The following is a 25,469-nucleotide window of genomic DNA, read 5'->3' on the forward strand; positions in this document are numbered from 1 at the left end:
GTCACGTGATATATTGTCGGGATCCCGACAAAAGATGACTAATTTTTAGCACTTTATTTCACTGCTAGGACCTTTTCGAGCAATGGCCCAAATGACAGCTTGTAACTTTCTCGACCCCCCATCAAAATACCTATTGAATTTTAAATCAAAATTGTTGGGTAAAATCGGCCAAAAATCTGACATAGCAAACGCCCTCTGTTGTCAAGGGACCACTTATTACATACAAATCAAGCCTACAGGAAAGCTGTTTATTCGTTCCATCCACAAACTTATGTGAAAAAAACCCGCTTATTGAAACTGTTTTTTTTTACTAGCTAGTAGTAGTATTCCCTGCCTACTGAGCTGAGATAAAGAACCAATGTGATGTCACCAATGGCAGTGCATGCAGTGGCTGACTTCTTAGGAAGTTTTAGTAGTATTAGGGCTACTTTTCCAATACACACATAACAAAGCCGGCAAATTGGCTAATCAACCCACGCATTTGATTAAACTACCGTCAAAAAATATTGGCGTCCATCAGTCCTCAAAATAATACATCAAATCTGAAAAATAAGTCTCCATGCATATTTATGATGTCGATAATTTAAAGATGACAACTTAAAGCTTATTGCACGAGAGATGACTTTTCACAGTGTTTCGTTTGAAGTTTCAATTTTACACATTCTTGATCTCGTCATAACGGCGGCGAAACTCTTTTAAAGGAACACGTTGCCTTGGATCGGACGAGTTGGTCTTTGAAAAGCGTTTGTAACAGTTTTTTTATAATATGCATATGGGTAGAAAGATGTTGTAAAAGTAGAATACAATGATCCGCACAAACATGCGAAATTGCACGGTTTTCCTTATACCTCGTCGACTAACACGGTCGGCCATTTATGGGAGTCAAAAATTTGACTCCCATAAATGGCCGACCGTGTTAGTTCGCACAGTAAAATGAAAACCACGCAATTTCGAGGCAAACTTGTGTGGATCATTGTATTATACTTCTAAAACATCTTTCCAACCATATGCATTTTATAAAAAACGGTTACAAACGCTTTTTATAGACCAACTCGTCCGATCCAATGATCCAAGGCAACGTGTTTGTTTTCTCTTATGCACAACATAATAATCATGTAAAATGCACGGGTTATGTTGGCCCCACCAATTAGAAAAAAGAAAAGGTAACACTATCGACTTAAATATCAAGACTCATCGTTTACTGGACATTATTTTCTCAGCGAAAACTGGTCAACCATCGGGAATGTTTATGGGGGGTGTCTCCCTTTTTGATAGTGGGTGTTTCTTTGTGTGTCAGTTCATTGACTCCAACTACACGTTGTTGGAGATAACCGAAAGCTGAACTTACTTCCTGTTTTTTTTTTACGTTGCGTTGGTCTATGTGAAAATGTACATGGGTTTGCCATAGCATGCGTAGCCCTCCTCATGTACACGGTAGGATCAGGAATGTTCTACACTACCACTTTTCACAGTACACACACACATGCACCGAGGACATTGCGGTTGGTTGCTAATTCTAAATCTTGTACTCCATTTTCTGAGTGGAATTTGTTCTTGATGTTGTCGTGTGAATATCCTACTGTCATACATTGAGTGGTAAGTCATTTGCTTTTATTATTCAGTTGTTTCAGTATGGAATATGATTGATTTTATGACATGGCTGATGAAGGGCGGTTTTTGACGTTTTCACGTCGGCGTTTTTACTGGGATACTGGTTTTATTATTACACCAATCTGATTTGTGTAGTGAGGATGAGATTGAGATGATGTAGTGCATGGTCCATATACAAAATGTTGTGTGTTTTGTTTCTAGGGGATTAATTGTACCTCCATGATAAAAACACAAGACCACAGTTTGTGTTTCAATTCTATATATATTTTTTTCTCTCTCAGAATCTAAATGATATTGCTCTAGTCTAGTAAAGTGAATGGATAACTTTCCGTATGGCGCCACCACTTTTTCACTAATTTTTACAAAAAGGGATATCTCATTGAGGTAAATAAGATACTATATTATTTCATATCAAATGAAAAAGTGGTGGCGCCATACGGAAACTTTTCCAAGTGAATGATTGATGCTACTAATTAATAACAATAACAATAACAATATTTTTATTTATAAATATAAGTGCAGCTGCTGCGAATCATAGGTAAAAGTTTTTGCATGGCGCCACCACTTATTCATTCGATATGAAATAATAATAATATAGTATCTAATTTACCTCAATGAGATATCCTTTTTTATAAAAATGAGTGAAAGAATGGTGGCGCTATATGGAAAGTTATCCCATCAAAGACATAGGCCTAAACCCCAAAGCACAATAAATATTAGACCCAGTAACTGCTGGGGCGCTGTACTCCTTTTTTCGAAATTTTGTCATAATCGGTATGACCGAAACTTCGAAAAAAGGAGTACAGTTACTGGGTCTAAATTAATATAAAATGTTCAGGAGAAAAAACTATTGTTTGCACTTGACCATCTTTGTAGAGTCAGTGACTTGAAATACTAACACAAATTCGGGCATTGAAGGAACCCACTAATCAAAAGACCATACCTGTTTCTGTCTTTGTGAAGGGACCCTTCCCCTTTATAAATAATCTTTTTTAAATTAGGGTTCCTAAAGATCAACAATAGTACAGGCCTCAAAGCCGCCTGATACTTCAAGGAGGCAACAAAGGCGATTGCCTCCATGCCCCCTTGTCATTACCTTGGTGCCCTTGAAATTCTCCCAAAGAAATTTACAATTTCCTCATAAATATAGGGTGCCCTTTACCAAGGAAAACATGCCTTGGTGGCTTTGCCCTTTCAAAAACGAAGCATGCAGGCCTGTATATTTTGTGTAGTGCTGCTGTGCATCAAAATCATACTATAGGCCTACACCCTACCCAAAGCACAATAAATATTAAATGTTAAAGACAGTGGACACTATTGGTAATTGTCAAAGACCAGTCTTCTCACTTGGTGTATCCCAACATATACATAAAATAACAAACCTGTGAAAATTTGAGCTCAATCGGTGGTCGAAGTTAAGAGATAATAATGAAAGAAAAACACCCTAGTCACACGAAGGTGTGTGCTTTTAGATGGTTGATTTCGAGACCTCAAATTCTAAACTTGAGGTCTCGAAATCAAATTCGTGGAAAAATACTTCTTTCTTGAAAACTATGTCACTTCAGAGGGAGCCGTTTCTCACAATGTTTTATACCATCAACCTCTCCCTATTACTCAATACCAAGTAAAGTTTTATGCTAATATAATTATTTAGAGTAATTACCAATAGTGTCCACTGCCTTTAAGGAGAAAAAACACTTAATTCATTAGAGGGCAGCCCTAATAATAATCATACAAATTGTATGATTATTATTTGGGATGTTTTGAAACCCATATTTAGGTGTCCCAGACTCAAGGTGCGGGTGGCCTCGGGAGTTGAACACAATGTGCTGTGACATGGTTTAGTGTTTCCTTTGTGAAATGACTGGAATAGCTGGAGTGTGGTTGACGTCATTACAATTCTAGGGTTCTATTGTGCCTTTGTGAATAGCCTACATGTTGTAGATTGTAGTTTTCATAGTGTTACGTTTAAAAAGGGTTCACGTAGTTTTGACTTCCATATATGGTTTGGGTATAATATGGTATAGTCTTTGATATTTATCATTAAATAGGCTTCTTGCATAAAAGGTTCATGTAATTTTGGATTCCATATAAGGTTTGGATATAATGGTAAAATCTTGGATTATAAATAGTCGTGTTGCTCACTTTGGCTACATGATGGAGCAATAATGGTTACAAAAATTCCTCGAAATGAAGAAAGTAGGCCTACTGGCTTTATTTATTTCTGTCAATGTGGGCGATAGTATCACAGCAGTGAAGGTGCATACGTATCATAAATTTATGGTAAACAATATTCTGAATTATCTCAAAGATTGGAGCAATTAGGACGCTTGGCAGATGGGAAAATGTTGTGCTTAAATCAGATTTAATACAAAAGTAAAAGGGGTCTGTCATCATGATCATGCTGTAACAGGCCTGTGGCTGTACTTGGCAATTTTATAAACCCTAACCCAGTTACTGCTTGGGAGTGTGCTGGCGGTATGCAGTAACTGGGTTGGAGTTCATGATACAGCCACAGGCATGCTGTAGCATGATCACTGTCCCCCTTTTTTAAAGACAAACTGTAATATTATTATCAGTAAATTTTCAATTAAAATCAAAAACAAAACCAAACCCAGCCAAAAAACTTTCATAATTTTTCAACTAGTCATCCTTGAGCAGATCAATAATTCACTTTTCAACCTAACTAGTTGTAACATAAAGGAAAAGTTTTTGCTGTGGTCTAAAGAAAATTATACAAAAATTGTGAAACAAATTATTATTATCCAATATAAAAACCCCACAAATGAACTGTTGAAGCTGTTTCACTCATTCCATTTGACAGCTGCTATGACCACTCTGTACATGTACACCAACGCTAAGTATTAGCCACAATTTGGTAGAAGGTTGTCCAAATTTAAAAACTGTGTCCTAATTGTATCACTTTTACATAAAATTACATGAAAACAGGGCGTTAAAAAAAAAAAAAAAGGGTGTATCAACTGAATGAAAATCGGAAAAAGAAGGTCAAGGTTTACAACAATTGTTAAAATGGATGTACGCTCCTTGAAAACCAGTCCGTGTAGAGTCACTGAGGAAGACCGATTATTTCCTGAAATACACGCTAGGAGGGGTTGTCTCTCCCTATATGACACCGTTGTTTTGTACTCGTCAACTTCCTTTTGTTATCGGTATTAAAAAGGGTCCGATGTGCTTAGTGCGAACACTGAATACAGCTACACGGTAGTGCTTCTGTTCTGTATGACTGTTTGGTAAAGTTCAGAGTTAATTTTCGATTCTGAAATCATAATTTGTATTCTTGGAACGAATGCTTTCTTTTTTTATTTATATTTTTGGTGAGATTACCAAAGCTTCTCTACTTTAGTTCAAGCATCAAAAGCAAGTTGAAGTCTAAAGTTTCCCACATCAGGTACATTAAACATCAGTTGTAAAATTGTAACGTTTGTTTCCTTTTTCAGGACACGATTCCGATTCCGATTTGCCCCGCCAGCGACGCTGTAAATACATCGCGCTTTGCTGGGGGACGTCGCTGGAGCAACAACAACCACCAACGCGGTCATGAATCATTTCAAGAAGAACAAAGGGCCAAATACGGTCGGCCAGAGACCAAACGAGGAACTGTGGACGAGAACGGGAACATTTGTCAATAAACCCAACAAGGGGTGGCTCCACTCAGAGGAGATGGTGAAGAAAGGAGGAGTGTGCTACGGAGTCAAGGTAAGGCACTCTCTCACTCTGCCGTCTCATTCTTGTACATTTTCGAGAGGGGCTCCAAGGTCTGTTTCAGTTTTGTGGTCCGCTCAGTTTCAAGTAGGCCAGTTTGGGATACATGTATGGTGGACACTACTATGACACTACATTTTATAGGTTTGGGTAAATTTGTCTGTATGCACCCAAACCAAATGAAGCACTTCTACAAGTAAAGTCTCCACCGTACCTCAAAAAAAGGTTATAAAGAGAGTCCATGAAAATGTCAGAAAAACTTACAAGTCTCTAACCTCACTTAAATGCCACTGTGTTTGAAACTATTCAAGTGTAATTTTTGTCAAAATTTAGTTCCCATTGAATCCCATTGAGTCCCATTGGTATTTTGAATAATAATAATAATACAAAGTTCTTATAAAGCGCACATATCCTAGACACTAGATCAAGGCGCTGAACAGAAAGAGAATAAACAATAAACAAATTAATGGGCTCTGAACAGTTCGGTCTTCAATAGTTTTTTTAACGTCATGATTGAGTCAGACTGGCGGATTTTTCTGGGGGGAGTTGATGGGATTCAATGGGATGGGATCCCATTGGATCCCATTGAATATATCCCAAATTCCACACCAATCCCATTGAATCCCATTGGATCCCATTGAATATATCCCAAATTCCACACCAATCCCAATGAATCCCATTGGATCCCATTGAATATATCCCAAATTCCACACCAATCCCAATGAATCCCATTGGATCCCATTGAATATATCCCAAATTCCACACCAATCCCAATGAATCCCATTGGATCCCATTGAATATATCCCAAATTCCACACCAATCCCAATGAATCCCATTGGATCCCATTGAATATATCCCAAATTCCACACCAATCCCATTGAATCCCATTGATATTACCACTAGTGTCCACTGGCTTTAAACTGTGTAGAAAGAATTTGTTTACTTTAATTCTCGTCGTACATGTAAGTCTGTTGAATGTTTGAAAAGCTACAATACAATGACCTGCTGTGCCCTACATGTATGTTGGTATTTGGGCAGTGATCAAGTAGTAGAACCCTTGCTAACGATAATAACTGTTGCAGTCGGACATGTATTTCATGCCCCCCCCCCACACACACATGGTTTACAGATTACAATTATTATAATGTACACATGACATTGATCAAATTCATCAGACACATTCATGCCTGCAAATGTGTGCAGTATGTGTGTGAAATAAAATTTCTCTTAGTTGTCATGAAATCGCTTTGGTGATGTGTTTTACCTTGAGGAAGATTTTTCACCAGCAGGGTATACCCCATGCACAAACTAGTGTAGCAGGCCAATATGTGTGGTTTTCTGATTCTCAAAAAAGGATTAAATCAAAACTTACTCAGTAGAATTGAAAGGTACTCGAAGTTATTATTTGAATACGTATTTTTTTGGTTCAAGATGTTACACATTAAAACAAAAAAATAGACCGCTGGACTCGTCCAGTCAAAAGTTTACTGGCCAGACCACCAAAACTACTGTGCTAAATTTCATAAAGCTGCTAAGCACACAAATTTGCTTAGCATGAAATTTCTCCCTTGATAAAAACAGGTTTAGCAACCAAATTGCCCTGCACACGTGTACACAATACAATGTAGTAACTGGTGTCTGGCTATTGCATGGAATGCATACAAGTGTTAATTTAAGTGTTGTCACTTGTCCGGTCAAAAGTTCACTGGCCAGAACACCAAAACTACTGGCCTCTGGCCTGTTGTCAAGTATAACAAATTTGAGCCCTGCACACATGTGCACAATACGCAGTACATGTACATGAACCATTCCTCTATGCATGAACTACAAAAGTGTCTGGCTACGGACTGCATTGGTCATTTCAATGAAGCATAGCAGTGTGCTATTTCTTAGCCATGGCTACATTTTGACAAGTTCAGTTGGCATAGAGATGACCGTGACCTCATCAGAGTTTTATGACCCATTGTGACCGATCACTGTGGGATACCCTTAAAACAGTGTCACTGTCAGAGTATTGGTATGTGAAGAACTTCAGGCATTGGAAAAACAGAAAGGAGACAGGTGAAATAGTGGTTTTGGAAGAGTCATGAAAATCTTTAAATCGGGTATCAAGAAAAAAATCATGGGAAAATTTAATCATGGTTGAATCTTTATGGGTAAGGGAAAGATTCAGATATGTAGCTTGTTCTGTTGCTATAGGGTAGACGTATTCCCCATCCCAGTTAAAATATACATTAGAAAAAGAACAAGAAAGTTTTTGTAAATCACTGGTTGCAACTCCTTGAAGAATTTGCCGGCTTGTAAAATTCTAATCAAAGAAAAATCCTTAGAGCTGAAAGTTTCAGTTAGTGACTCTGATTTTTGAATTAGGTTGGCTTGAGTGTTTTTTTACCATGGGTTTTTCACCTTAATGGACCCCTGTTCGAATCCCTCCTCCGACAGGAGCCTTGCATGTGGATTTGGGTTTCCTTCGTTTGGCTGTGAGTGTTCAAGTTTCTACACTTTGTGCGGTTGGACATGTAGTGCTTAATTACTAATAATAGGCTACATACGTGTAAGAAAAATCAACAATAAGGACATCAGTACAAATTTATATGTGACATTTGAAAGAGCGTTGAGTGTATTTATCACTTTTTTTATACAGTGTATAATTTGACACACTTTGTATGTCTTTCTTTATCTCAGTATGTAGGTTGCATAGAGGTCAAGCAGTCCATGCGGACACTTCCATTTGAAATGAGGGGTCAAGTCACAAAGTAAGTTGAACCATAGTTACCGTTTTCCAGAATTTAATCTTAATCTTATTTGACCCCCCTAAAATATTTGCCTTTACATTTTTAAAATGAGAAATAAAACATTTTGACGAGTTTAAAGGAAAAACAAAGTAGGTTCTGTCCTGCTGGGTTTTTATTTTGTTTTGCTAGTCCCTTACTTCATGGTCTAAAAAAAGTTGTGGTCAGTAACATTATTGCTTAATTACTAACAGGAGAAGAAAAGTGACGGTCCGATGGTTTGACATTTTACTCATATTTAATTTTACTCAATTCATACACGATTTCCCCCTTCGGGTGGAGCCCCCATCTTTTTAGGAGGGGTCAGGGACTCCATTTCCCAGAGTTGAGAACTTCCTTCCTTCGCAGCCTAAATGAAATTTTACTCCCTCAGTGTTTCGGCTTTAAAGTTGCGCATTTAATTCACACCCTTATTGGTATAGACATTATCACTTGCGCAAGTAAATGGATACCAGCGTGAATCCCTCTGATATGTCACTCGCCTGGTCCTTTTTTTTAGCAAGGACAGGAAAGACAAGAGCTTTGTAAATTTCCTGGACTTATCTCTGATATGCATCTTGCAAATTGCCAATCATGTTATGTTTGTGTCGTGGCCGAGCGGTTAAGAGCTCTGGATGCAAGCTCTGGTGTTTATGCTGATCAGCAGAGTGTGGGTTTGAGCCGTGATGATGGCACTTGTGCCCTTTATCAAAATACTATTACCATTTAAATGATGTGGCCTTCAGATGGGATGTACAGCCATTGGTCCCTTTTGTTAGTTACTACTGTAATGCACATATAAGAACCCAGCACACTTATTGTGAAGAGAAAGGGTTTTCCCCCGTTTTCTTGGGTTTGATTGGCTGCATATTGCGCCACGTCACCTTCTAAACCATTACATTGTGTTAATGCAAAGCAATTGGTCTGATACGTGCATCTCAAAAATGTAGCTCCACAACAATTTGCAAGAAAATACTGAGTGTTGAAGCGCCTTGAGTGTCACCCAGGTCAAAATTCCAGTTGAACCTAGTTAACTGGGGTCAACTGGTTCAACTGGAAAGTGACCAAACTCGTCCATTTTCCATATTAACCAACTGGTTTGGACTAGGTTTAACTGTGTTCAACTAGGTTGAAATTATAAACCAGTTGGTTTCTGTCCATTTTCCATATTAAACCAACTGGTTTTAACTGTGTTTAACTAGTTTATCAACTGGTTTCAACTAGTTCCAGTTAAACCCAGTTTAACTAGGTTCAACTTGAATTTCGACCTGGGCACAGAGTGACGATAATGAGTGCTATATTCAATTCAATTTATCTCACTTATATTCAATTCAATGAAACAATTATTTTCAACTCACATAAGACAGAATCATTTATATCATTAAGGATATTATAGTAGTACAGTTCAGGCAAAGAATAGACATGACCAATGATAATGATACTGTCAAAAAGTAACAATATTGGAGGAGGGTATTCAAATAACCTGCAAGGCTTTTGAGGAATAATAATAATAATAATAATATCGAAGTCTTATATAGCGCACGTATCTACCAAACAAGGTACTCAAGTCGCTGAGATTATACAAACTTTCAGAAAGATAGGTTATAGCAGTGATGAATTTTGAGACCCAATTATTTAGCACCTTTACAAGGTGCTACAGCGCATACAGCAGCCACAACCAGGAACACCGGGGTGAACCCCTTCTCTTTTCGATAAGTGCACTGGGTTCTTTAACATGCGTTACACAACACATGGGACCAACGGCTTAACGTCCCATTCAAAGGACGAAGCAATGGTTAAGTGTCTTGCTTAAGGACACAAGTGTCACGGCTGGGGATTCGAACCCACACTCTGCTGATCAGAAACACCAGAGTTTGAATTCGGTGCTCTTAACCGCTCGGCCACGACACTTCCACAGGAACAGCCATCTTTAACATCTAATAGCCCCAGAGACATACCGGTAATACAAACACAATAAGCAGAGACAATAATATAAGAAACCAATATTAATTATTAGTTTCACTCCCTGAGATGTTTTTTTTTCTTCCCTTTTCTAATCTCAAGAAGCTTTGATATGCCTGATATCATCCTGTATCACATCATGTCATGCATGTGTGAGAACACCCCCCCCCCCCACTTCATCACTAGAGTGTATGACGATGTAATCTGTTTAACTCCTCAAATATGTAATCCCACTTATGTAGAGGTCAGAGTTCAGACATTAAGATGGCTTAAAGAGGGGCCCCAAGGTCGAATCTTTCCTCACGTAATCTTCTCTTTGAGCATCGGACAAACAAAAAAAGTAGGATACTGAGCTTTCTCCAATGTGGGCTCTGTGGAATTCACTTCCTGATAGGGGCTCTGCAAATTGCTACTATAATAATTCAAAAATTCAAGCACCTTAAAGCCATTCTTTCGGTACAGAAAAAAAAAAAAAAATCACATATTTACAAATAATTTACAGGGTTTACAGAAAGTAATGGTGAAAGACTTCACTTGAAATATTACTCCATGAAATGCTTTACTTTTTGAGAAAACAATAAAACAATATCAATTCTCGATAGCGAGAATTACGGATTTATAGTAAATACATGTCATGACACGGCGAAACGCGCGGAAACAAGAGTGGGTTTTCCCGTTATTTTCTCCCGACTCCGATGACTGATTGAGCCTAAATTTTCACAGGTTTGTAATTTTATATAAAAGTTGTGATACACGAAGTGTGGGACTTGGACAATACTGTTTACCGAAAGGGTCCAATGGCTTTAAGTACCTGTACCTTATATTGGGATGTACAGTGTAAATACGTGCACTATAGTTTTAGTATCATTATTACATGTATTATATATCATAGCGAAACAAATTTATCTACAAATTGAATCTTTCTGCTAGTCCATTTTGTACTTTGAGACCACTTGTGATCAATAAACTCCATTTACCAGGAGCTGTAAAATATCAAACAAAAATCCATACAACTCGAAATGAGGATCTCAACCAAGCCAATGGTGTAAACAAACTAACTCCAAAAAGCAATGCCAGGTCTAGAATTTCATCTTTGAGAGGGGCAAGGCCATTTTCACTTTGCAAACATGGCAAAGGGCACTTCCATTGGAAAATCTCATAGTCTATGGGAAACCCTTGAAATTTTTTTTTTGAAGGGGCACCAAGGCCAAGACCAGGGGCAACATAAGCCACGGCCTACATGTACATGTAATTCCAGGCCTTCTTTTTTAATTTCCACTCAATTCAATGTGCTGTACCTAAAAAGAGGCTAGAGGGCAAAATAGTCGGGGCTTGTTCTGTTCTTATGAAAAATAACAGTTGATTACTACCTTTGCACATTGGGGACATGACAAAGTTAGAACATGGCAGCAAAATAGGTATAGCTAGTTTATCTTTACGTACTGTTCCAGTTTCCTTGACAATAATCATAACTTTTATATTCCTGTACCCTCCCTTTAATATTAGCTTTTAAACTTGGGTCATAATTTAAAGGCAGTGGACACTATTGGTAATTACTCAAAATAATTATTAGCATCAAACCTTTCTTGGTGACGAGTAATGGGGAGAGGTTGATAGTATAAAACATTGTGGGAAACGGCTTCCTCTGAAGTGCCTTAGTTTTTGAGAAAGAAGTAATTTTCTACAAATTTGATTTCGAGACCTCAGATTTAGAACTTGAGGTCTCGAAATCAACCATCTAAATGCACACAACTTCGTGTGACAGGGGTGTTTTTTTCTTTCATTACTATCTTGCAAGTTTGATGACCAATTGAGCTCAAATTTTCACAGGTTTGTTATTTTATGCATTATGTTGAGATACACCAACTGTGAAGGCTAGTCTTCGACAATTACCAATAGTGTACACTGCCTTTACAGAACATGTTCTGTCACTTTCTTTCCTTCCCCAGAGAGGCGATATTTCGAGTCTGCGATGCAGCGGGCTTCAGGTACAACAGGAAGAAGAAGGTGATAACAATTATCTCGCTTACATGTAATAAGATCCTGCTGTAAAAATAAATCCAATGGTGATGGATTTGTTCAATGTTGGAAGTGTACTTAACATATATGTAATGTAGTGTCAGGAATCAAATTTGGGAGAAAAAAAGACTAAAATATAGAAAAGTAAAAAAACGAACCCATGGTGACGGATTTGTTCAATGTTGGAAGTGTACATTACATGGATGTATGTAGTATCAGGAATCAAATTTGGGAGAAAAAAAGACAAAATAGAAAGCTAAAATAACCCATAGTGACAGATTTGTTCAATGTTAGAAGTGTACATCATGTATGTAGTGTCGGGAGTGGAATTTGGGAGAGCGGTATGAAGTGTAGATTACATAATTATGTAGTATCAGGAATCAAATTTGGAAAAAGAAAAACCAAATAGAAAAGTAAAAAAAGAACCCATAGTGACAGATTTTTTCAGTGTTGAAGTGGACATTACATGTACATGTAGTGTCAGGAATTAAAACTGGGAGAACAAATCTAAATAGAAGTTCCATGCAAAGTGAAATTACAAATGCTTGAGGTTGGCAATAAGGGAATCAATGTGTGGTGAAGAGGTTTTCAACTAGTGGTGGTTTAATCCCAACGAGGCCTCGTTCTTGATAATTTTACCGAGACGAAGTTGTGGTAAATGTCAAGAACCAGGCCTCGGCAGGTTTAAACCAATAGTTGAAAACCTTTTCAACACACTTTGATTCCCATTCATAAATATCTTTTCGGTCAAAAAACATCTTGGAAACACTTTTTGGTCAAAAAGGAAAATAAATGCAGCAATTATAATTGTTCAATGATTTCTTTCAACACAACACCCCTCCAGCTATGAAATGGTAAGGCCCTCGGGGTAAACGACTCCTTATAAGGAGATTGCTGTGTGCGTCACGCGTATTTGCTCTCGACCAATAGGAATAAAGAAACTGTCTTAAAAGCACAGGTGCAAACTCTCGCGTCACGCCCATGTTTCAACACTTTTTACTGGTCATCATCAAAGGTTTAAACACCCCCCGGGTGCACGCTCTCCACCAACAGGAGTAGAGAAACTGTCTGAGGTATTATGAATGTTAGTTTATTATAAACCAATAATAAATCGTTGTTTCATTCCAGGGAAGTAAGAGCATCAATAAGATCCTTGGGGAGACGCCAAACATCCAGTTTGGAGGAGCTAACGTCAACTTGACCATCTCAACATCAAGTATCACCCTCACAATCATGGAGACTGGGCAGGTAAATTTCACTCCCCCCCCCCAAAAAAAGGGGATGAAATTGGCTAGTTTCGATTTCAGTTAATAAAGTTATACTGTGCAGCACTTTTTTCATGAAAGCACATGTTCATGTAGAATGTTCCTCTGATGTAGTGTAGGTAATTCATGACTCATGCTGAAAAATAAAATAAAAATACCCATACTGGAAAAATTTGAAAAAGTATACTGAAGTACATACGTACAATTTGTGTAAATTTCCAACTATTTAACAGTATAATTATGCTGCGTTAGACCTTTGTATTGTTTCTTGATGTGTAGTTTTTAAACTAACGGAGTAGATTTTATCCAACTCTAGTCACATTTTGTATGACTCCAAGTCAGACTCGAGGAATGAGGACGCGAACGCACGTATGCTAAACTGGTGAAATTGAATCACTCATTCATTCATTTTCAATTGAAACAAAATCGAACGATCGGGTTTTTAAATGGTGAAACTGGCGGAGAAAACCTATACTTGATATTTGTGTGGTTTTTAATCTTGTTTTTTTAAAGGCAGTGGACACTATTGGTAACGACTAAAAATAATTATTAGCATAAAACCTAACTTGGTAACAAGTAATGGGCAGAGGTTGGTGGTATTAAATATTGTGAGAAACGGCTCCCTCTGAAGTGCCATAGTTTTCGAGAAAGAAGTAATTTTCCACGAATTTGATTCCGAGACCTCAGATTTAGAACTTGAGGTCTCGAAATCAACCATCTAAACGCACACAACTCGTATGACAAGGGTATTTTCTTCATTCTTTACTAACTCGCAACTTTGATGACCGATTGAGCTCAACTTTTCACAGGTTCGTTATGTTATGCATATGTTGAGATACACCAACTATGAAGGCTAGTCTTTGATAATTACCAATAGTGTCCACTGCCTTTAATACATATAAAGTATTCCATTGCACATGTGCTGCTTGTCCTTGTGTTGTAACGAACCTACATGCGTTTCGGTTGGGCGGCTCTGGCTGAAAGGCCCCCTCTTTTTTATTTTGTTTAAAGGAAGCAATATGTACGCATGAGTTATCGTACAGTGCATAGCAAGAAACACAGGTGGTTTCTCAATTACTACATGTACATGGTATAGCACCGTGGCGAGATTGCTTACAAATTTTATTGTAAACAATTTTTGTGTGTGTAGATTATTGCCGGCCATCAGATGCAAGGCATATCGTTCGCTTCAGGAGGCGATGCAGTAAGTAGAAGACATTTTGATTTTTTTGATAAAAACTCAGAATGTTGTCTGAGGTGAACGCCCATGGGCTGATTTCACTAAGACCATTGATTCCTCACTATGCACTGCCTCAAAACCTAAATACATAACGTGTACATGTTATACAAATTTGATTTCAGTTGAAATGTTCTTCCTTATTTACCCACAGGAAACGACGGACTATGTTGCTTACGTTGGGAAGGATCCCGTAAATGGCAGAGGTAAATACTACGTCACATTCTAGAAATAGCAAAACAAAAATCAGCAGAGATCAGTATCATACAGAAAAAACTGCTCAGCAGATAAATCTGCTCAGCAAAAATGTTGTGGGGAGCCAGCCATTATCAATATATATTACGTAGTATTTTGGTAATGTGTTTCTGCTAAGCAAGATTTGTCTATGCTTAGCACATTTGGGAGCTTTGCAGGGCTCTGAAGTTGACCCCAAGATTCCGTGATTTCTGAACACCCTTTCCTTGTTTATATTTTGTGCATCGACTTCCCTTAGCCTCTGACTATGAACGAAAGAGAAAAAAAATTGTGAGATGGGTTTTATTCAAACATCCTTGTTGAGTTTAAATTATATTTGTATCAAATGTGTAAGGTTAAAGGCACTGTACACGTTTGGTAATCTTCAAAGACCAGTGTTCTCGCTTGGTGTATCTCAACATATGCATAAAGTAACAAACCTGTGAAAACTTGGGCTCAATCGGTTATCGAAGTTGCGAGAAAATGATGAAAGAAAAAACACCCTTGTTGGACGAGTTTGTGTGCTTTCAGATAGGAATAAAAGACTTAGAACTAGAAGTCTTTTATTATTTTTAGTGAGAAATTGCGTCTTTCTCAAGAACTACGTTACTTCAGAGGGAGTTGTTTACCACAATGATTTATACTACCAACAGCTCCCCAATGATCGTTACCAAGCAAGTTTTTAAGTTAATATTTGTTTTGAGTAATTACCAAACGTGTACCTTCCCTTTAAAGGTATTATTCATGATAGTTAGAGCTGACATAATAGCCACACATTGTATTCATGCTTTGTGTGATAAACTAAAGACAAAGGGTTTACCAAAAGGTAGAAATGTCATCACCTAAAATTGAGATCCTAGTTTCAGGTTTTGTTGTCGGAAACGACTCTCACCCCTGGATCCCAAAGTTGCATGTCTGACTAAGAGAACTTGTGAACATTCCTTTTAAATATCCTGTTAAATTATACCCCAACCTTTGCCCCCAGCCCCTGCCCACATCACTAGCCTTCACCACGCCCCTCGTCCAATCATCTAACTCAAATCGCTCAGCTCCACCCCCTGTTAAACTGTACTTCTGTGACCTGCACCCCCTGCCCACACCCCAACCTCCGTCCCTGCCCCAATCATCTAACTCTGACCCCCCCAGCCCTACCCTCACCAAAAATCTAAACTGTGAATGCAAGGTCTGACTAGATGTCAATGAACTGTACTGTTAAATATAAGTAACAATGACCATGTGTGTGACCTTGCATTCTCCTTTCCCCCAGCCTGCCACATTCTGGAGTGCATAGGGGGTCTAGCTCAGGACACCATTACCACCATCGGTCAGGCATTTGAGATACGCTTCAAGGACTACCTGAAGAACCCCCCACAAGCCGTCAGCGCACCTGATAGGTGAGTAGGGACAAAGATTTTTTTATTTTTAAATTTTTTTTGTTATGCATGTTCGCCCAAAACAAGGCTAAAAGCCACTCTAGGTAAAGGGCTACAAAATATTGGGTTGGGGAGGGGTTGGATGAGAAAGGGGGGGTGGGGGGGGTGGGGGATGTAAGGGAGCGTCTTGAAAGTCTGAACGGTAGACACGTTCTTATTGGAGCGGATCAGCCCATGCACGTTGACTGTCAGAATGGTACATTCAAAACGTTCAAAGCAGTAATGCGCAGTAAAGGATTGTAGGCGTGTGCTTTGGGAATGTTCTTCAGCGCATAGATTAAGCCTATTCGCAATTGCAGCTGCGCATGTCCGTTACTGCTGCTGACAATGCAATTTGTTTCTCTTCCGTGACCTTTTGACAATTACCAGCGGGTATTGTCTGAAGGTCACGAGAGATAAACAAATTGTGTTGTCGGCAGTAACGGACATGCGCAGCTGCAATTGCGAAAAGGCTTATGTGCCTGATTTGTGAAACACTTGTGAGGGAGGTGAGGTTTGTTGAAACCATGACTTAAGTCCTATTGTAATCACTTTCCTGTAACCCAAAAAGCTGATTTCGTGAAAGTGACACTGTTTTGTGTCCATTTTCAAAATGTTACTGTTTTGACACCGGTCAAAAGACGATAGTGTGAAAAATGACTGAGGAAAATGTAAGTTTGTGTTGGAACTTTGCGACCGGCACCACAGCAAAAGCACAGGACACCACAGCAATCGCCGTGGGTGCTGTGGGTTATTTTCGAGGCCCAAATGCTTGAACCTTCTCTTCCTTTTGGTTGGTCTAGGTTAGCAGAACCCATTTTTGGTGAGGAGGAATCCGCATGGGGCGATGACCCCGAGTATTACAACGACATCCACAAATTCACTAACATACCCCAAGAGTCGTACCCTCCACCGCCGCCTCCTGGACAATACATGGGCTGTCAAAACATACCGGTAAGCCCCTTATCTTTTGTCACACCCTGCCCACAATTTGTTAAAGATCAACTTGAACAAAATTGCTGAAACTAATTTGACTATACAGTTTGTATTACCCTTACACCATTGTGTATTAAGCACCGTATACTAAGGTCTTCCCCGAGTTCTAGGAAAAAAATCTATAGGCATATCTACAGTCCATACTTAAAATTTAACAGACTTGCTTTGTAAAGCTGAAATAGCCAGCCAGACCACTCCGATAGAAGTTTGTTCATGGGTGTTTTAACTGGCAATAGCCTATTGAAGATAACATTGTTGGGCTCAATCGGTCGATCTGCTTAATCGGGCGATTGTGCTGCTTTATTAGTTGATTGTTTTGTGCCATCACTCGATTATGACGTTATTGGTCAATCCCGCTGCCACCAGTTGAATACCTTTTTTTCAATAATTCTCAAAACTCTGGAGAATTTTATTTCTTCAGGTAAATTCATAATCTTGAACCATTTTACCAAAAGGACAAAATATAAATCATGTTATTTTCCTTGTTTGTGGTGTTCAGGATGACCATGCGTACCAGCCGCTGGCGATTAAACCCACCGCACCACCAGTCTACGACAACAGAGAGGGCGCCCTCTTCGAGAGCAGAGACCAACATCTTGTGAATAACAATCAGCGACAGCCAGCTGTTGGTAAACTCCTCGATATAGACGATACACCGCACGCACCAGCGTTGGACAACCCCCTCAGTAACCAACGTGAGTAGAAACAGATTGGTTTTATTTTTCAATTCGGGTGTCTCTGTTAATATTTGAAGCCATTGGTCGATGGTTTGGGGGGGTCTCGTCACCATTTACATTCATAATCCTTTGTGAATAAAATTTAGGAGTAAGTTCGGTTGGAGTCGACTAGACTTGACCATAGTTGATTTATTGATGTTGGTGGAATGTTGAGTGGTTGACTAGCGGCCGATGGATTATGTGCTTCACAGGGTGCCGTAAGTACAGAATTCTGCGGTAAGCAGAGCCGTATATTTGGGGGCCTGCTCTCTACCACTAGTCAGATTTTATTTCAAAGTCATGGCTCTTGTGTCCTTGAGTAGGAGATTTGATTTAGAAGTCATCAAGGAAGAACTGTCCACAAGAAGAATACAGGCCTGTATGCTTCGTTTTTGAAAAGGGCAAGATATGGGAAACAGTGCACCCTATGAGGTTATTGTAAATTTCTACTAAGGCATTTCAAGGGCACCAAGGCAGTGACCAGGGGGCATGGAGGCAATCGCCTTCATTGCTTCTGTGAAGTATCAGGCCTGAGAATTGGAAATACCAGGAACTAACAAAAGCTAGTTTCACATATTAAGGAATGGCAAAGTCAACACGAAAGTAGTTTGCAAAAGTTAAACACTCTTAACCCAATAAGGAAGTTGTCCAGTGTAAATATTTGATGTACCCGGTACATACGTTAACTGTTGTGATTAGTAAGGTTGCTGGATGGGGGTCAGAACTGGGGACGTAAAGTTCAGAACTACCTGGGAACAGGATCTACTTCAGTCATTTACTTCTTCTCTACATGGCGTGGCGTGGCAGATTAGTTTGGCAAACTGAAGCTCTGGTGTTTTCTGATCAGAGTGTGGGTTCGAGTCTCCGTCATAATTTTTGTGAAGGTGACCCACAAAAAGGACACCCACAAACCTCAATTTAGGTAGTGCCAGAAAATGTTTCACAGGTTACTTGTATCTCTCTTGATAATTTGCATTACACTGGCAAAAAACAATGACCCTAGCTATACTACTGTAATGGTTACTGTCCCACAAGCCAGCAGTTGGAATTGACAGCCTCTCATGACATCACACACAACATCTCTCTCTGCTCAATCAGCATATTTGGTTTGATTAATTGCTTGCATCCATCCAAAACGCATTCTTCTCTATATATCTTTCTCTGTCCTCCACTCCTTTTGTCCCTTCGTTCCTTTTCTCTCTTTCCCCCCTTCCCCTCCTCCTACATCCCTCCTCCTCCCCCCTAAGTAGTCCGCAGGGTACACAGCCACCAGAGTAGTAGCAGCTCAGAAACCAGCTTGGAATTATTTACGTTCAAACCGCCGCCACCCTGCGAAAAAAAAACAACGTCCCCCAGTAAACAATTCAAACGTTGCACCCCGTTGTTGTACGACAACCCCCCTCAGAGCGTCGTCGTCATTGGCGACAAGAAGATCAATGAGTTGACCAGGAACAAGAGTAATAGTAGCCAGGATTGGCGAGGGATCCTCGAGGCGGGATACGACAACCTGAGGATACCTTGGAATCGGAGCCGAAAGAGCAGCAAAACCAAATCTTCCCACAAAGGTCGTCATTCTCTCTGTCTCTATACGCCTCTTTTAATATTCATGCATGACGTTACCACTCTAACCAAAAGGGAGGCCATCGGCTCACGTTACGCCTAACAGTACCAGCAACCCTATCCTAGGTGCAATGGCTGCGCCGATGGCCATGTTTTCGGGTTAGATAATGGTGACGTCATGCATGAATGAGAGGCGTATGTGTCTTGACTCGATTGGCAACATTTGCATATGCATGAGATCCAGCAAGGTTCAACACCATCCCTTCCCCTCTCCTGTCTCCTGATTGGCCTCGTTTTACAAATGCATGACATATGAATGCAGTTTATGGAATCTTTCTCTTTGCTGATTGGCCTCATCATTGACACTCGTTTGCATATATGCATGATATGTAAATGAGGCCCCCATTCATGTAGCTTAACATTCTTTACTCCTCCGATTGTGGCTACACTACAGTTCCATGTTTTAACCATTCGATGATGTGATGTACTTGCCGTGACCTCAGTGTATCAGTAGCGCTGCGTGTTACGCAAGGGGTCTATTAATTCAGACGACTCTCCGAGGCTTTTGAGAACTAACAATGTCATGGTTTCAGTTCGCAGGATTGCTTGTGCATGGACTACTTAGTGTGCCTGTTTGCCTGTACTAACCTTTAACCTAGACTGCGGCCATCTTACTTCCTCTTTCAAACAGAACCATAGAAAGAAAAACGAGAAGCTTAAGAATGCTGTATCTGCTCTAAGAAATATTTGTGCGCGCTGCCAGTTGATTGGAATTTATTCGTTTTCTTTCATTATGCAATGGGAGACTTCGGAACGCTAGGTGGCAGCAGACTTACCAGGTAAAATCCATTGTTCTCGGTAATGTGCGCATGTCAGAACTACGTAAACAATGAAAATTTACATGGTAAGTCTGCTGCCACCTAGTGTTCAAAAGTCCCCCATTAAAATTCAATACAACATTTGTGACTGGTCCTGATCAGTTGGTCCTGCTCCTTTTGGCTTAGCAGATATGAAATTGGGCTCACGCGTCATGTCTCAGGATTGCATCCCCCCTTGCTGACTGTAGTCCCACGTGTCCCACTGCATCTTTAATATTAACACATTGATCTTTGAAGCTTTAAACATAACAATCGTAGCAATTTATTTGAAGTCAACTTCTTGTTCTAACCAGTGGGCGTGTAAAAAAAAAGCTGTCTTAAGTTTTCTGTTGGTTTAGGGCGATTTATTGAGACTTATTTAAACAAAACTAGGAAATCATTAATTTGATGACTATCAGTCGTAGCTTGTTAAGGTGGGCAAATAAAGAAAAGATTAAACAAAATAAAAATTGTTGAACAAATTCAACAAAAGATCCATTTATAGACACCCCTCGCACAATGTGCAATGCACCTTCACGCGCCCATCCTGTCTGCCACTTTGGGAGTCAATTTTGGAGTCAAACGTGCACAAAGGAATTCACTCCCAAGAAGGCAGAAATGGTAGACACGCATTGTTCAGAGGTGTGTTCTGCATTGTGCAAGGGTTCTATACATTTCAAAAACGTAAACAAATTAAATCATCTGATCATGTTCTTTTTGTAATTTAAGTTTAAGTGTATAATGGCTTTAACCTACATGTATGCAGGAAACAAAGCCAAAATTAAATATTCCAAACTCTTAACTCCTAATCCTTTCTCCCTGCAGCTGACACCTCAATTTACGACGAGCCAAAGTTCGATGGGGCCAACTACGACAATCCCAAGATGCCTTTGGTTTCACCGGATAAGGACTTCCAAGAAGGAATATACAACATCCCTGCGCACAGTCAGCCTCTCAACATGGGCATGTCTCAAAACGGTCAGCCACACCCTTCTCCCACGGTGGATGCCTTCGATATGGGTAAGAACGGTTCCATATTTTGTTGGGTCGGTGTTTATTGTTGTCATTTGATTTACTTCATCTTTAATGGGAATAAACTAGGGGTACATCTTTCGCTGGAGTTGAGCACAAGTCAACTGATGTGAATTTATAATCGTTGCGGCTTTGTTAACGCCAAAATTCATATCGCATTCTTCGCATTTGCAGGAAGTACGAACAGGGCTTAACAGAGGAAGCTTTAACAAATTGCCTCTATTTCTTCTGTTTTAATTTTATTTTATAGAACCCTTCAATCCAGTAGCCCCATCACAGAAAGACCAAGGAGCCATTTCTCCGCCTTCTCAATTTGTAAACAGCTCCGCTCCTCCAGTCAACGCCAGGGTGTCCCCGCCCGTCCAACAAGCCACGCCCCCTCCCCCACCCCAATTCCAGTCCAAGACAGTCGTACCCCCGCCCCCGACTCACAAACCACCTCCTCCTCCCGGAGCGAATCCCACAACCAGCCCCAGAGACCCGCCTCCGCGTAACGGCCAACCCTCAAAGGTCCCGCCGCCCTCGTCAGCAGCCCAGCCTCCGGTGAAGAAGACGATCCGAGATGAGGAGTGGTTTCATGGACCGATGACGAGGAAGATCGGGGAGGCACTGTTGGAGGAGGATGGGGAGTTCTTAGTGAGGGAGAGCACGACGACGCCCGGCCAGTACGTACTCAGCGGGATGTTGAACGGACAGCCGAAGCATCTTCTCTTGGTTGATCCTCAGGGGAGGGTAAGTCTCTTGTGTAGAATGCTTCGTTTTATTCTTCAGATAAAAAAGAGCCTTGAAAAGGGGTTATCGTTGACAGTATTTCAGTTGACGTGACAGGCCTGGAATTTCAGGGAGGCCATGGGGGTACGGTGTGTTTACTGCCAGGGATGAGAAATGTCAGACCTTTTATCTGATTTCAGACCCATGTCTGCTGTGTGCTCAGATTTTTAAATTTTTGTTAAACACTATCAACCTCTACCCTCGCAGGTACCCATTTATATACTGGGTGGGCAGAAGCAATTATAGTAAAGCATCTGCGCAAGGACACACAACTGGGATTCAAACCCACACTCCGGTGACTTAACCACCAGAACTTGAATTTTCACTCTTAACCGCTCGACTATGACACTCTTCAGTGCAAAGATTCAGAATGCACTTTTTTATTCATCTCATCAATGGTTTTGTTTCTTCTATTTTCAGGTGCGAACGAAAGATAAGGAGTTTGAGAGTGTAAGTCACCTTATCGACTACCATCGTAATAACAACCTTCCCATCATATCAGGAGGGAGTGCCGTGTATCTACAACACCCCGTCTTGAATGCCCAGGCTGCCGGTCAGCATTACAACTAGAAAAACATTTCGCAAAAAAAAAAAAAAAAAAAAAAAAAAAAAAAACTTTTAAAAAATGAGGTATTTTTTATTTATGCTGCTGCTCCAAAATTTGAACGCAAACTGCAGAATGGATCAATATATTTAATCAGCTTACAGTTTGTAAACAAAGAAACCAATTTTTTTTTCCTGGAATCTTTTGAACTGAGTAAACAAGAAAGGCATAACCAAACACATCATATTGGCGTACTACGGCAAGGTACACCACTGATCGACTTCAAGGGTTTGGAGTGCTATAGGACGTGCATGTCTCACCTGCATTGGAAAATTTTTGGGACCAATTCGTGCACTTTAAAAAGGTCCCAATGTTTTGGAATACGTGCAACAATTGCACGGTCTGTCCTGATCACCACTTTGAAGTGCATCTCCACTTGGTCTTTTCAGAGTAAACTCAAAATAGGACCACCAGACATCTCTTAAGATTAACTTCTTTTCTTGGTGGATCACTGGGAGAAATAGTCAGATGGATTAAGTTTTAGGAGGAAATTTGTTTTTGTGATGAAATGAACCCTTGCCACTGGGTCACTTTAAAAGTCAGGCAGGACCTTATATTATTTTTGTTGTTATTATATTTGAAAGTTATATTTTCCAAATAAGAAGACCAAAAGGTTTACAACATTCATGTACTTTCACACACAAAAAAGACTTTGTACTAGTTTTCTTTTCATGAATTTACAACTTCTTGCAAGGATTTTAGCCTTTTTTGAGCTCAGTCTCCTCCTACAAACAAGATTCACAAGTTATGTACATGTATTTCATTGATTTTCCCAATTAAAACGCCCTTTGCAAATTGATTGTCCTTGATATCCTAGAATGGGTGATTCCACATATCTAAGGGGGGAGTCAGTTCCCAGGGATGAGTTTTTTTTGTACATCTTCTTTTATGGGCTGGGGGAAAAACAGACAATACCCAGTGTACAAAATCTGCTACATGTCTTAGCATCAAGGTCAACACAGCCAACACAAATCCAACCTTCTGATAAAGTAAAGCCATACATCCATCTGTTTATTGCATAAGGCTGTGTCGTTGATTTCTGACAGGCACTCTGGTCTATGTAACTTTTGTAGGACAAAAAACAAAATGTCCACAGATTTACACTAAACTTACACAGTTTGAAGATAATGAAAGTAGAAAGCTTCCCTGGAAATATTACTTGCTGAGGTGCTGTAGTTTTTGGGGAATGAGTAAAACAATGTCATGAAAATTATTTTAATCATTTACAAACGTATTTTCATAACATTGTTTTACTCATTTCTCAAAAACTACAGCACCTCAGTAAGTAAAATTTGAAGGGAAGCTTTCCACTATCATTATCTTCAAACCCGGTAAGTTTAATGTAAATCTATGGACATTTTGAAAAGGTACTCAAATCCTTTAAGGATAAATGGTAGGTTTGGTGCATTATGACAATAGTTTATCTTTGAATAGATTTGACTATTTGTTCAACTGGGCTTGTTTTAAGTGAACAAAAAACTGACCACACATGTATGACTCAAATCTCGAGTTGACGAGCACCCTTATTTGCTCTTTGTGAACTCTGACCCAAGATTCAAATTCATATACAACGTCTCTGCTTTTGTTTTTTTTACTTTTATACCACATTGTACATTCGGCAGATTTGTAAAAAATTTAATATCTTCCATTAAGTAATCCCGTAAAGATTAATCCAGATATTATAGCGATAAAATGTTAACAGAACTAAGAGGTTGTTTAAATTTTGTCTTTAAATTATCTGCAAAAGGTTTTCGGTTTTGTAATTGCAATGTTCTCAGAGTTCGTTAGTTAGGGTTGATTCTGGGAAAAAAAAACTTGTGAAAAATACACAACATGCTATACAAGCTATATATCAGTAACAGAATTTTTGTTACATGAATTAAAGTATCAAGTGTTCTTTTTGGTTTAGTTTTGAAGACATAATGCCAATGTTTGCATTCGGCAAGTAGGAGAACAGTAATGCTGAACAAATTGTGCCTATTTTTGTTGTTGCGTTATACTCTATAACATTGAAAAGCTGAAAACAAAATATTTGGAATGGATTTTGAGAAGTTTCCTACTAAGTGGTTCTATAAATTTGTGCCCGGATGTTGCAGCAGTGTAGAATGTAGCTGGAGTTGAGAGTAAACTGGCTCTCTCAGCAGACTTGTACTTAGCATTGGAGATACAAATCTGGGCCCAATTTCATAGAGCTGCTCAAACACAAAAAGTGGCTAAGCAGCAAATGCTTACCAGAATACAGTTACCAGCCAAAATACTATGCCTCATGTACAATTTGTGACTGGTATCCTGCTCATTTCTGCTTACCAAAAAATTGTTAAGCAATATTTTCTGCTTAAGCAGCTCTGTGAAACTGGGGCCCTGTTATCTCTTTTCACTATAAAAATACGTAAATCTATTTTCTTCCTGAGTGTGTATAATATTGTGTAAAATATGAAATAATTGAATGTGGTATATTTTAAGATCAATAATTTATGCAAAGTTTATAGTATAAGTAAAAGATTGCTTGTAAATTATGCAACTCAAATCAACATGGGAGCTTAAAAAAAACCTAACTGTGTTATCTTTATCGACAAGGGGGTGTGTTAATTATGGCACACCAAAATTTCTCTCACAATAAGAGACTGGTGCCAATAAGAGACTGGTGCCTTTTCACACAGATTGATTTTTACTGTAACTATAAGAAGTCAAGTGACCAG

General features: G+C 39.3%; 1 protein-coding gene across 1 annotated transcript; it reads left to right on the forward strand.

The window, feature by feature from the left end:
* Positions 1-1,426: 1,426 nt before the first annotated feature.
* LOC117295791 (SHC-transforming protein 1-like) lies at positions 1,427-23,895 on the forward strand. The gene is made up of 13 exons (XM_033778548.1): positions 1,427-1,596; positions 5,070-5,328; positions 8,020-8,090; positions 12,017-12,074; positions 13,215-13,334; positions 14,502-14,555; positions 14,743-14,794; positions 16,090-16,216; positions 17,038-17,188; positions 17,730-17,925; positions 21,189-21,383; positions 21,646-22,127; positions 22,587-23,895. Exons 2-13 carry the CDS (start codon positions 5,170-5,172, stop codon positions 22,734-22,736), a joined length of 1,815 nt encoding a protein of 604 aa, XP_033634439.1. The 5' UTR covers positions 1,427-1,596; positions 5,070-5,169; the 3' UTR covers positions 22,737-23,895.
* The last annotated feature ends 1,574 nt before the right edge of the window (positions 23,896-25,469 follow it).

This window comes from Asterias rubens, chromosome 10 (genome assembly GCF_902459465.1).
Source record: "Asterias rubens chromosome 10, eAstRub1.3, whole genome shotgun sequence".
Taxonomy (NCBI): Eukaryota; Metazoa; Echinodermata; class Asteroidea; order Forcipulatida; family Asteriidae; genus Asterias; species Asterias rubens.

Excerpts from the sequence above, each read along its gene's own strand:
- LOC117295791 (XM_033778548.1), top strand. The coding sequence starts at position 5,170 with ATGAATCATTTCAAGAAGAACAAAGGGCCAAATACGGTCGGCCAGAGA. Across the intron at positions 8,091-12,016 it reads ATGAGGGGTCAAGTCACAAA|AGAGGCGATATTTCGAGTCT; the intron begins GTAAGTTGAACC and ends TTCCTTCCCCAG. Across the intron at positions 16,217-17,037 it reads GCCGTCAGCGCACCTGATAG|GTTAGCAGAACCCATTTTTG; the intron begins GTGAGTAGGGAC and ends TGGTTGGTCTAG.